Genomic DNA, 13,855 nt, shown 5'->3' with positions numbered 1-13,855 from the left:
CATTTTGAGAAAGTTCTTTCCGTTGGTTAGAGTAGTGAAATATTATGGTACATTGAAATGATGTGTGAGAAATGCTTGATTGGACAAAATATCAAAGAAAGAGAAGAAATTTTGATTGTCGTTAGACAACACATCCTGGAAACTGCTTTGACTACTTGTATTTGAGCTTCAGGATCTGATGTATGACATCGGATTCTCAATCGACGGAATTTAGAATTTTACAACAGTAGTGGCACGACCCCTAAGCTGCTGAACATGTCGATTGCTGGAAGACGGAAATGGGAACATTTACAGTAAAAGAAGCTTTAATAACTACACTTACATCAGTGTAATAGCTGCCAATAGGCTCCATTAGCATAGAGGAAAAGTCAGAATTGGAGGAGGAATTAAGTAAGGAAATTTCATAAAATATACTACTATCGGCGTGGTCAAGTAGGTAGTTCAGAGATTCCTTAACTGGCAAAAAAAAAAAAAAAATGGTAGCACTTGTCACTGGTGCGTGCTGATGCAGTACACTATTTACCACCAGTGCAAGTACACAGCGATAAATAGAGCGACGTAAAAGAGCAAAACAAAAATATTGTTGAGTTGTTTGAAACCGGCTGTTAACTATCAGTTTGTTGCCAGTTTTGGCAGTTTGACTGCTCAGCAAACAATGCAGAAACGTAAAGGATTACGAACAACTGGATCAGTGACCAGAACAGAGGCGAAGACGTTATTATGTCTTAGGAAAATGAAATGAAAGTTTGAAATGGAGGTCGGCAAGAACGTAGCCAGACGAATGGATGGTAAGTGGATTACGGATATTCTTCGCTGAAGTCCTAGAAATAACGACCAAGACGACAACCTATGGAATGTGAGTAGACGACATTAGACAACATATAAGAGCAACATGCATAGGTACGCTGAAGGCTTGATACGGAGGAGAAGGGGGTAATATCCAGAGTGAAAAAGTCACCACTGAAGTCACTATAGAAATTAAACGTTAATCTTCTTTTTAAACAATAATGGCTTGACAATGGTTCCTTCCTTCCTGTTGCAGGTGTACCACAGGGTGCTGATGTCCACCTCTTATTCCCCAATATTGTTGCAGGGAAAAAACTTAACTACACAAGAGAAGAGTACAAATTCGTTGATAAAATGGTAGAAATTATAGTAAACTTTGCGAAAGGCGGGTAAGTATTAAGCGTCTGTTGCGTAAATAATTCTTTATTCTGCATGTTTCTTAGCGTTCGCATAGGTGCTGGAGCAAGCACTTCTACCTTACACGGAGGAGCCTTGTGTTAAACACATCAAAATGGGGGAACGTTTGTAAGTAGCCAGGACAATGAAAGTTTATAGTTTGTTACTCTACACAAAAGAAGAGAACAGGACATCTAAAAAGTTTTTGATTTTGGAACAAAAAGGTATTTTTTCATTTACATAACATTCTTCTAACCAGTATTACAGTTCTGTAAATATTGGAGATATTTTTGTGCGCAACACGAGGAATTACGGGAATCTAGAACAACGGAATTTAAAGAAACTGCTACCTGTGACGTCGCTCTTACCTTGTCCGTTGTCCTAATTTCAGTTTCTGGTTCGTTTCGATCTCATGATGACTGAACCCCACTCTGTATTCATCTGCAAAACGTGTTTCTTGGGATGTGAGCTATTTAAATTTCACTTGTATATGAGCAACATGATATATCAATGAGAGTTGGTTAGGACCACAAAGAACGTATCCCACGAACTTAAGCGCCTATGAAAAGTACTAAAAGCAAATGACTGAAAATAGACTTTCCGCGCCACCACGGAAAGGGTCTCCAAAACTAACATGTCGAGACGTGAGGCAATATTTGCATTCAAGCTGTTTTGTGTAAGAGGATCCACAGAAGATAAAGATTAAGTTACAAAGGACTTAATAATCATCTGGGGTTCAAAATCTATAAAAGAAAGTCTGGCAGATCGAGTCATATATGTGCGTAAAATTTGTGGTGTGGCCTGTCATGCAAGCAGGCACCGTTAGGAACAAGAAATGATACACTATATCGAGAAGTCACACACAGAATAACACAATCTCCAAAATGGTCAGATTATATCGATATTTGATTAAAATTATAGTTATACAAATGACTTGTGATACTGCATAAGAAAGCTATAATCCGGTAAATTGAAATATGGTGGATAGTAAATGCGTGCGTGAGGATCCAGCCATCGCGAAATGGAACTGTCAGTAGGAACGTTTTCGAAAATTGTGGCTAACAATGATGATTATATTAGACCAGGGACCAGTGGCGTCACGGCCAGTAACCTCTGTCAGTGACACAGTAGACAGTAGTCACCTGTTGAAAGGCTGGGAAAGGCTCCTTCATGGTCTCGTATAGTTTGAAAAAGTTGGAGACCGGGTATGATTTCATTAAATTATTCATTCTTATTCATTCAGTCCGTTAAGATATACCCTCCATTTTCTTGTAAACAGGAGTCTAATGCATTACAGTAGTCTTCATGGTTCACTCGAAATAGTTGTTGGCACTGTAGATACGAGATATGTTCAGTGTAGTATATAAAAACTCATAACCTCAATTGCTTCCAGTAGAACCAATGCACCGTCCCTAATGGGCCGAAGTCAACAGGACGTTACGTTCTATCCTATCACCTGACAAAGCCTCTTGAAGTCCAGACCAAAGTAACAGCATCTTCTTGTTTACACTGAGGTGAGTCAGAAATAAATAAAACAGCACATGTTCCAGTAATCGTAAAGTGGAACATTTTCATGAGCGTCTGTGTTCTCATGGTGCAATATTGTATTTCGCGGTCACTTCTTGACACATTGCTTGATGGGTCTGTCTCGGTTTCTTCGACCGACGTTTGACGGTTTTTCTGACTTCTCACCAGCACGCGTGGTACTGTCAGAACTTCATCTCCGTTGCTGGTGGTGTGAACCAATTCACAACCATGACAGTAACTACAACAAAAAAAGAGGAAATTCTCAGGGTGAAGCGATTCGGGATTCTCGTGCTGTAGCAAACGGTGTCGTTGGCTTTCCGATGGCGGGCTTTGCGATCCATGACAGCGTGGTGTTTCCGGCAAAAAATATTTTAACCATGATATCCGACCGTCAGAGGAAGCCATAACAGTGAGGGAGCCTCGCTGACCGCTTTGTAAAGGATCCCCTCACATTTTATGCAGGGTCAGGTGTGCTCTCGAGTATCTAAAGAAATTGGAGACAAGAACATAGGCATGTTTAATTTTTTAGATTTTTTCTTCCTAAAACAAGTCATTAACTTCTCACTTAATGTTTTGTAAGAAATCCAGAGATTTTAATCATCTTCAATCCCCCCGAATCGTTATTCAGGGTCCAAAAATTACATTTACGTCTTGAGACATATCTTTAAAACTATACTAGATTATATAAAATGGTTTTCAACATGCCATAACTCAGTCTTGTTTCGTACTTCATAAAAATCATTGTGTGAACGCTTAGTGGCACAGATGATGTTCAGTCGGAATTTGATTTCTGTCCACGTACGATTAAAGATCTCCACGATCACATGTTCAAATGCATTGCGAATGCGTGCCTTCTTCCTGTATGTAACCTTGGCTTGGTACATCAGATCATTAACAAAACCCACAGGAGGTCTGGTGGTGTGTGGTGACCGTATGAACCAGGCCACACACTGAGCTTTATCCTGTGGCGTCTACGTTTCATCAGGTTTCTACATCTACACGGATACTCTGCAAATCACATTCGTACGGCAGAGGGTTCATCGAACCACCTACAATTCTCTATTACTCTAATGTCGTATAACGTGCGGAAAGAATGAACACCTATATCTTTCTGTACGAGCTCTGATTTCTCTTATTTTATCATGGTTATCGTTTCTCCCTGTGTAGGTCGGCGTCAACAAAATATTTCCGCATTCGGAGGAGGAAGTTGGTTGGTGGTAGGAATTTTCTTGAGAAGATTGCTCAGCAACGAAAAATGCCTTTGTTTTAATGATGTCCATCCCAAATCCTGTGCCATTTCAGAGACACACTGTCCCCTATTTCACGATAATACAAAACGTGTTGCCTTCTTTTAACTTTTTCGATGTACTCCGTCAATCCTATCTCGTAGGACGACGGACAAGTGTAGTGTAGAGTATCTCCTTAGTACGTCTGTTAAATTTTCTCCAAGTGTCCTGCCAATAAAACGCAGCCTTTGGTTAGCCCTCTCAACAACATTTTCTGTGTGTTCCTACCAATTTACGTTGTTCGTAATTGTAATTCCTAGATATTTAATTGAATTTACGCCCTTCACATTTGACTGATTTATCGTGTAACCGAAGTTTAACGAATTCCTTTTAGCACTCATGTCGATGACCTCACACTTTTCGTTATTTAGTGTGAATTTCCAATTTTCGTACCATTGGATATCTTTTCTAAATACTTTTGCAATTTGTTTTGATCCTCTGCCGGCCACGGTGGCCATGCGGTTCTGATGACCTCACTAGTCGATGAACGACAGCGTCATCTGCAAACAGCCCGTAACTGCTGCACAGATTGTCTTCCAAATCGTTTATATAGATAAGGAACAGCAAAGGACCTGTAACACTACCTTGGGGAACGCCAGAAATAACTTCTGTTTTACTCGATCACTATCCGTCAATTACTCCGAACTGTTACCTCTGACAGGAAATCACGAATCCAGGCACATAGTTGAGACGATATTCCATAAGCATGCAATTTCACTACGAGACGCTTGTGTGTGATACAGTGTCAAAAGCCTTCCGAAAATCCAGACATACGGAATCAATCTGAAATCGCTTACCAATAGCACTGAACACTTCATGCGAGTAATGAGCTAGTTGCGTTTCGCAAGAGCGAGGTTTTCCAAATCCGTGTCGACTGTGTGTCAGTAGAGCGTTTTCTTCGAGGTAATTCATAATTTTTGAACACAATATATGTTCCAAAATCCTGCTGCGTATCGTCGTTAATGATATGGGTCTGTAATTTAGTGGATTACTCCTACTACCTCCCTTGAATATTGGTGTGACCTGTGCAACTTTCCAGTCTTCGGGTACGGATCTTTCTTCGAGCGAACGGTTGTATATGATTATTAAGTATGGAGCTATTGCCTCAACATACTCTGAAAGGAACCTAATTGGTATACAGTCTTTTATTGAGTGATTTAAGTTGCTTCACTACTCCGAGCATATCTACTTCTACATTACTCACGTTGGCAGCTGTTCTTGATTCGAATTCTGGAATATTTACTTCGTCTTCTTTTGTAAAGGCATTTCGGACGCCTGTGTTCAGTAACTCGGCTTTGGCAGCACTGTCTTCGATAGTACTTACATTGCTATCGCGGAGAGAAAATATTGGCTTGCCGCTAGCATACTTCACATGCGACCAGAATCTCTTTGGATTTTCTGCCAGGTTTCGATGCAATGTTTAGTTGTGGAAACTATTTTAAGTATTTCGCATTGAAGTCCACGCTAAATTTCGAGCTTCTGTAAAAGATCGCCAATCTTGGAGATTTTGCATCTTTTTAAATTTGGTGTGTTTTTTCGTTATTTTTGAAAGTGTTCTGGCCCGTTTTGTGTACCAAGGAGGGTCAGCTCCGTTGTTTGTTAATTTATTTGGTACAAATCTCTCAATTGCTGCTATTCTATTTCTTCGAATTCATACCATATCTTGTGTACACTTACATCGTTAATTTGGAAGGAGTGGAGATTGTCTCTCACGAAAGAGTCAAGTGAACTTTTATCCGCTTTTTTGAATATGCATATTTTTCGTATACTTTTGGAGGATTTGGGGGTTACAATATTCAATTTCGCTAAGACAACCCTGTGTTCTCTAATATCTGTATCCGTTTTGATGCTAGTTATTAACTCAGGATTATTTGCTGCTGAGAGGTCAAGTGTGTTTTCGCAACCTTTCACTGTTCGCGCGAGCTCGTAAACTAACTGCTCGAAATAATTTTCAAAGAATGCGTTTAGCACAGTTTCGGGTGACGTTTTATGCATTACTTCCGGAATTAAACATGTATTTTCGCCAACATATGGAGGGTAAATTAAAATCACCACTAACTATAATTAAGTGCAATTTTGCGTCACCTAAAAGATAAGAAAAAAAATGCGTTACCTTTTCACACGTTGAAAACCACTTGTTAATATCCAGCATAGTTTTAAAGTTATTACAGTCTTAATTTGTGAAGATAATTTATGGACACCCTGCATATCGTTACAGTATATTTCAACCTCTTGTCAATATCTACATATATTTTTCTTTCTTTGAAGAGACAGGCCAATGGAAAGTTTTTTAAATGCATCTTTACTGCTTGCTCCTTCAGCTTGTCAGGGAGCACTCGTTCGAATGTTTTTGGTGTACTTAAGAATTCAGTTTTCTGTGCCACCCTTCGACAGCACTCCTGGCTCTGTATCACTGATTAAAATATTCCGGCTTAAATTAGTATACTAGGTTTCTGCATCTATTCCTTGACCACACAGTCTGCAAATTTCATGGCCCTTCTTCGTCCGGATATTTCTTCCATTGCCACCACCTACGCTTCATCCACACTGTTTGGTGGAAAATGTACCATTGCTGCAAACAAGCATCAAAACATTCAGACTTCTTCTCTAACCCCGTATTCGTAGATTAATTCCAGTTCTTTTATTTTATTCCGCAGACATTGGTTGAAATGAAAATTGCTTCTTGCGAACACTCTTTTCATAGCTTTAATTATGGCCGTTTCGAAGTATGGCACCACAGTTTTCGATGACTACACATGCATCTTAGATTTCCGTTTGACTGGTGAAATCCTCCCTGTTTAAGGTACGTGATCATTCAGATTTGGCATGTAATAAATTCTTGGAGGCATCATTGCAAACAAATTTATTTATTGCGAAGCGTTTCGACACATCTTCAGAAAACTGTGGCAATAAGACATTCCTATAGTTTTCTTAAGATCATGTATCGAAACAAATCAAAAGAAATAAATTTGGGTCAAAGGCATCTCCAAGAATTCATTAGATGCCAAATCTCACTTTTCAATCCAGAAAGTCTTTCACATACATTTAGACTTTTGTCTGGGAGAAAAGCAAATAAAACAGAAAATGCCTTCGTATCTTCTTCCGTGTTTACGACGTCACTGTACGGTGGACATTTGTTTGAACTGTTTCGAGTGACTGAAATCTTCAGTCTGTAACAGACCCTTTGTACGCAGGATTTCCTCCATTTCTTCACAACAGAACACCAGGATTATTACGTCAGGAACAGACCCATTGTCAGGTTATAAAATGCAAATACCTTCAGTTAATTTTGAAATGTCTTCGCTCAGTTACATCTCCGAACTAGCGCCAGGGTTGTGTGTTGTCCCATGTGCTTCCCTTCTTGGATTACAAAGCAGTTTTTGAGTCCTCATAATTTTGGCGATGTTTGTGACGAAATCTAAACTTTGATCTTTCAAACCTTGAAATTTCTCTTTAAAAGTTTCGAAAACACACACACCCAGGCGTGGTCACTCTTCCTGCAGTTATGAATTAGTTTCTTAATCTTCACATCTGCACTTCTGCTTCGTCAGGTGAATAACGATGCTACTGTTAAGCCATGATTCTGCCATTTGCAATTACAAGGCCAAGACACCTACCCGTTTTGAATTCACGCACGATCAGGATACTCATAGCATTTTGTGTGCAACCGATAGCGATGACCAACTAGACAAGCCAGAGCTTCCGTCTCGTTGTTGGAGTTACTTTCGCTATAGAACTCGAGTAGCTTATGTCTACGAAATTATACGGAAACGAGGTCTGCCGGTGAGGACACTGCCTGACTCAAGTCCACCTCACACGTAGCAAGATTCGCTGTAAGTTTTTTCTGCTGGCTCGCGTGACGGCTACCTTACTGGCTCCGTCGTCTGCTAGCGGGCTACCTTGTTGGGAACCTTGTAAGATTTACAGGATAGGTCCGGTGCTATTTTTCTTGTAAGGTTCCCTGCGTGCTACCTGCGTTGGCCAATCATGAGACGTTTCGTTTGTGATGTCAGACGCGGAAAGCTTGGGCGGGAAGCCTTTGTTGATAATCGCTTTTCTGCTGTTGTGAGGTGCGTTAGGAAGTTCTTATAATTATTAAATAATGGCACCGCAGTGGTCCAAAGAAGCGATTGAAGCATTAGTATGTACTTATAGGGAAGAACAGTGTCTGTACGTCGTGAAAAGCGCAAACTATTATAATAAACACTTGCGTGCAGAAGCACTCGAAAGAGTTGCAAGTGCCGTGTGCCTTGTTCGACCATATACGACGAGCAAGGAGTGCTATAGCAAAATGCACAATTTACGTACTCAATTTAAAGTGGAGTACGTCGTAATTGCCTGACGCATCACCGTGTCTTTCTTCTGAATCAGAGGCGCAACCATACAAAGCAGTTCTTCAAATACCAATACATCCATTCGTATAAAATTTGCAAAGGATGTACGATCTTCTATCCTACAAAATAAAGTCGTATATAAGAGTCATTATTGCTATATTTATAAAGTCAAACAGTAATGAAATGGTGATACTTTCCAAACAAAAGTAGGTGTTATGCGAACTAACTTCAACTCTTTATGAAGCATGGAGAGCACACCTTTTCCAGCGTTTCTCCTCTTAATCAAATTTTTCGTCCATTCTTTCTTTCTTTCTTTCTTCTCTCATTAGCATGAATTTCTGCATCATTTAGCACCAAAACAGCTAATAACGCCAGTTTGCTCCGAACATCTATACCTGAAGCAGCCATCTTCGTTCGATACAACATGCAGCCGATCACAACACAACTAGCTGCCGATCTGGCACCGTGGGAGAGCTTCGGCATGGAAGATAGCCGGCTCCTTTCCCTGCAAGCCGACAGGCATGCATGCCATCTCCCAAACTTGCGGCGAACCTTGCTCCGTGTGAGACGGGCTTTACGGTGACAACTCGTCCGCTGCTTGTGGACGAATGGCGTAAATCAGCAGTGGGAGGGGAGGCTATGGTCGGAAAATCCACACTGCAAAATTGAATGGCCGAAAGTCCTGTGGAACCTACGGCACCTGAAAAGGGTCGGAAACATCACGGTGGACAGCCCACGTAGACAAACCACAAAGCTAATGACCAGGGCAAAGCCGTCAGACGCTGGTGCGCAGGTACATACAATCTGCGGTCGCGAGCTTGGTTCCAGTCCACCGTCAGCAATGAAATGTGAAGCTTGGAAAATGCGTCACTCATGCTGGTGGAACATCAGAAAATCTACTCATAGTGTTATTACGTTTGAACCTATTTAGAATGTAATGTAATGTATGTCAACGTCTCGTCTAAATAAGCCGCTGGCCGTGTGAAATAAGGTGCTTCTTTCTTCCGTAAAAGTCTGACTTATGTGTGGACCTGTTAACATTTTGTTCATTCGGAGGACGACGCAGCATACTGCTTGAGGAAGAGACCAACCTGTGTCAACAAATGAAGGCAGCAATTCTGGAGCACAGCAGCAAAAGTAAAAATAGTGTATTTTCCTCCAAAATGTGGTTGCTTAGCTGAAGGCGCCTGCAGCCAGAAAAAGGAAACGCCAGAAAAAGACGCTTAGAAATGTTCGGTCTACAGTAACGGTCAATGACGTAGTTTTCTATGTAAAATATGTAAGTGTAACAATAAGTAAATATTGTTTAATGTGGCTGTTTTTTAATAGTGTTTATCTGACAAATTAAGAATTTGATGTTTATTGGTTGAAGTCTACTTCTGTGTAACCTAAGTCATTGTTCTTACAATCTCCACAATATGGCAAACTATCTAACAGAACATACTTCCAACCTTTCTTGTCGTCGACCTGTCAATCCTCACCTGATAGTAAAATAATAATTATTATTGAGGTGATAACGTTGAAGAACAGATTAAATGCAGTTTATCCTGTACACCTTTCAAATAAATTTATTTGAAGATCATAAAGTGGCAGTGCGTTTTTACACTACCCGTCTGCCAGCTTTTCTGTTGTTGAAGCTGTTCTTGTAGACACCAGAATGACATAAAAACTGTATAAACAGTTTTTCACCGTGTTATGTTCCGAACAGTTTGTTTGCTGTGGTGTGAAAAGTATATACTGCTGCAGGTAGAATAACTGCTTTAATAGCAGAAAGGCAAGCACTTATATGGTGTCACAAACACACTACTACTTGATGCTTCAAGTTAACTCATGTGAAGGTATAATGTAAAATATAAATTGTATTTACGTCGCTGCGCACAGATGTCAAAAACCATACGCAGGGCCTGTAGAAAGTAAGCTACACAAATAGTGCCATGCAGAGACCATTGCTCAAAAACAGTAGGGCACTGCCAGAAGAGTCTGATGCAGTGCGTTTAACAGGTGCAACACAACGTGCGATGCATTTTCGCGGCAATTGGAAATGTACTGCAAAGTTGAACTACACTGAGAGGTACGATTCTTGTCGACAAAACGTCGAAATTCTACACACATTCACGTGGTTTTCTGACTGTATATGAATCGAATGTCGTGTTGCGGCCAATCGTACTGAAACGGTGCCAACGATTTGACCATGACCGCGAAGACGTGGTGCCGATCTGGTAGTCCACATCTTGCGCCAAGCGATTTCCATCTTCTCGGCAAGCTGGAAGAACATCTAGGGGAGAAAGATTTTCCAACGATGAGGACGTTCAGACAACGGTTCTTTTTTGGCTCCGTGACCAGTGAGCGGGTTTGTATTATCGAGAAACTGAAAGATTGTTACAACGTTCCGATTGTCGTTTCAAGAGCCTTCGTGACTATATTGATAAACAGTGTCGTGCATCTGTCAATTGGAAGTGTTGTACAGTCCTCAAAAAGATTAGTAAGGTGCAACTTAAGTTTTGAATTTCCCTCGTACTTTCTGCGAACATTTTTTCTTCTTTGTTTTGTTAGTCACCTTACTAGCAGTAGAGGGATGCTCACTGACTGTAGTAAAATTGTCTTCTGTGATGAGTTCTGTTTCGACTTGAGCCCTATGACCAGTGAAGACGTGCCTGGAGACGCCCTGGACAGCGGTGGGATACCAACCTGTCGCCCGGCATACGGCCCCTACAACCAGGAGTGACGGTCTGTGCTGCCATTTCTTTTCATAGTAAGACCCCTTTAGTTGTAATTCGCGGCTCCCTTACATCACATCGGTACGACGATGGTATTCTACGGAAGGTTTTGTTGTTCATGTCAAGCTATCCTGCGCGTAAATTTCAGCACAGTAATGCCCGCCCATACTCGGTGACACGGTGAGAGTTTCTACTGTTTGTCTTCATGCTTGCCACACCCTACCTTGGTCAGCAAGGTCGCCGGATCTCGCCTTGATTGAGAACGTCTGGAGCGTTATGGACAGGATCCCTCAACCAGCTTGGGATTTTGACATATTACGTACCAGTTGGATACAATGTGACACGACATCCGTCAGAACACCACCAAACAACTCTATCAATCGTCGACAACTAGAATAGCTGCTTTCATAAAGGCCAGAGATGACCTGTCCAGCTTGCAGAGCACTTTCTCTGGAATGAATCATCCAATTCATCTAAAAATGTAAACATTTGTTTGTGTGTACATCTGCATCAACATCCGTCCCGTTCGGATCATTTCTTCGCGATGCGCTTTTTTCTCTCTTTAGAGCGTAGTTACTTGACTGGAAATATTCTTAACGACTTTTGATGGTCCAACGATGCCGTTCTTCAACTTAATAATAATTACAGTTCAAACATTTAGTCTGTTGACAGGTACTGCACAATGTCGCTACAATGAACCTTGGTGTTTCGCAGGGATCCAACGAAAGACAAGAGTGAGCAGCTAGAAAGCGTAGTGTGGCCGAGAGCCGAGGGCAGACACTTCACATACCAGCTGATAGACAAGAAGTGGCGGTCAGTGGACGGGGGCCTGCACCCGGAGCGCATGGCGTTCTGGGAGGGCATCCTGGCGCCTCTGAGAGAGGAGGAGAGCGAGAGGGCCAGCCGGGAGAGGGCGCAGCAGGAGCAAGAGTGGGAAGAGAGCCACCGGCACGAGGCCGCCGCAGACGAGCCGATCAGGGACGAGCTCTGACTCTCGCAAAGGATTGATGTCACTGGATATTGTTTGTAATAAAACGTTTCTTGTAACAAAGGTTACGTTTTACTTGCTCACCTAATGTTATATTCCTAGGGAACAGATTTGTCTCATTCCAAAAGACTCGACTCCCACGAATTTAGCAACTTTTATCTGCTCAACAACCGAATTTCGTAACTTGCTTAAAACTGCGGTTCCACCAGTACACGACTCCACAACCGGGAGAAGACTAATTTTCTCTTAACCCCCTTGACCACTAGCAGCAACAGATCAGTAAAACATACTGAGAGTGTAGCAATATTTAGATAAACTGTACTACGGTTTGAGTCAAATTGTTTTGGAAAAGTAAAGAGATACTTTTAAGCCAACGATAACATATAAGCTATGTACGAAACGCACTTCAGTAAATGTGGTCTGTGTCTTTCATGATTTTACCAAAGCAAAATATCTTCCAGATGAAAATAATTTTTCTACTTTTTGGTATGGAATCAGCATACACTGTGAAGCTGAATGAAAGGATCTGGGTGCAGTCGTCCACATCAAAGTCGGAAACGTGCATCGATAGCACAGACATAATCGAAGACGCGCTGAAATCAGTAAAGACCAGTGGGAGACATTCCAGAAGACATGTCCTGCCTCACAGCATGGCGGCAACCACACGCTGTCAACATAGTGGAGGGCAAGCAAGAGCTGCGCCCAGTTAGACACCTCAGCTAAAGAAGTCAATGTTACTGTATAGGCCCAACGAGTAGTTAGTTTCAGATGAACTTCTACTATGTAAATGATGAACATTGTACCTCAAGAGAACAGTTTGTTGCTTAGTGCATCAAGTGATGCCTACACAGGCAATGACAGTTGTAAATTATCCAGCAATCCTATGGAAAAGAACTGTGTGATCTAATACAGGATGGGGAAAATAAGTGGTCAAGACGAGTGGATACGATTGGATGCGAATGTATGCATCACTTGGCACGCACACCACTTGTACGGTTGCCATATGATCCACACAGGTTCAGTGTGCAGTATGGGCTGTCAGTCTGAATGGAGCAGAGCAAAGAGGACGATGGTACTCTCAATGTTGCCGAAAGTTATGTGACAACAAAGACGTGTAAACGCTGTGGTCAGTTACAGAGAAGTTTAATGGTGTCAAAGTGCTGGCAAAAAGTGTCATGCAATGCTTAGTCCGAAAATGGGGTCAGTATAGATCTGTTTTGAACAAGTGAAAAAAACTTGCTGACTAGGGCCCAAAAATATCAAGAGATGAATGGTGGTCACTTCAACATCAGCTATAGTCAGTGTGTTTCTTTGTAACTCTGTTCTCTGGGCCATTTCTGTTTGCCCCATTACATATTTAATGTGATGAAGCTGTTATTTGTTCTCTCAGAACAAAGAACTAACAGTTATTACCAGACAAACATAGTGGTAGTGGAGCAAAGAGAGCATCGCCACTCTCCATTGTTGCCAGATTTATTAAATATGGCTGATCCAAGATGGCGGCGATACATATAGCAACATCACAATGACCTCATGGGGGAAGTTCAGATTTTGGCGGGAAGATAGCCCAATTGACCTATCTCCACTAACCGAATCCCCCCTCCCCCTCCCCCTCCCCCCCCGAAAATGGTTGGAAGTCCAAATTCCATCAGGACAAAGCAACACACCAAGGCTACCTCCACTAACCTAAGAAAATGGCGGGAAAATAGGTCACTTGGGCTATCTCCACCAACCTAAGTCATCCAACTGCCACCTCTTCCTGGGAATTGGTAGGAAAAGAACTCAGCATGTGCTGGATACAATGGACATAAGTATTTTGCA

The 13,855-nt window shown here is 41.6% G+C and overlaps 1 protein-coding gene across 1 annotated transcript in view; it reads left to right on the top strand.

Annotated features, from left to right (window-relative positions):
* LOC124795934 (venom carboxylesterase-6-like) overlaps positions 1-12,037 on the top strand; it is a 122,319-nt gene extending 110,282 nt beyond the window's left edge. The window contains exons 9-10 of the mRNA XM_047260014.1: positions 1,043-1,175; positions 11,761-12,037. Of these exons, the coding sequence (XP_047115970.1) occupies positions 1,043-1,175; positions 11,761-12,037 (410 nt within the window). The remainder of the gene's footprint in view (positions 1-1,042; positions 1,176-11,760) is intronic.
* Positions 12,038-13,855: the final 1,818 nt, after the last annotated feature.

This window comes from Schistocerca piceifrons, chromosome 4, assembly GCF_021461385.2.
Source record: "Schistocerca piceifrons isolate TAMUIC-IGC-003096 chromosome 4, iqSchPice1.1, whole genome shotgun sequence".
NCBI lineage: Eukaryota > Metazoa > Arthropoda > Insecta > Orthoptera > Acrididae > Schistocerca > Schistocerca piceifrons.
This window is presented reverse-complemented; position numbering and strand designations above follow the sequence as displayed.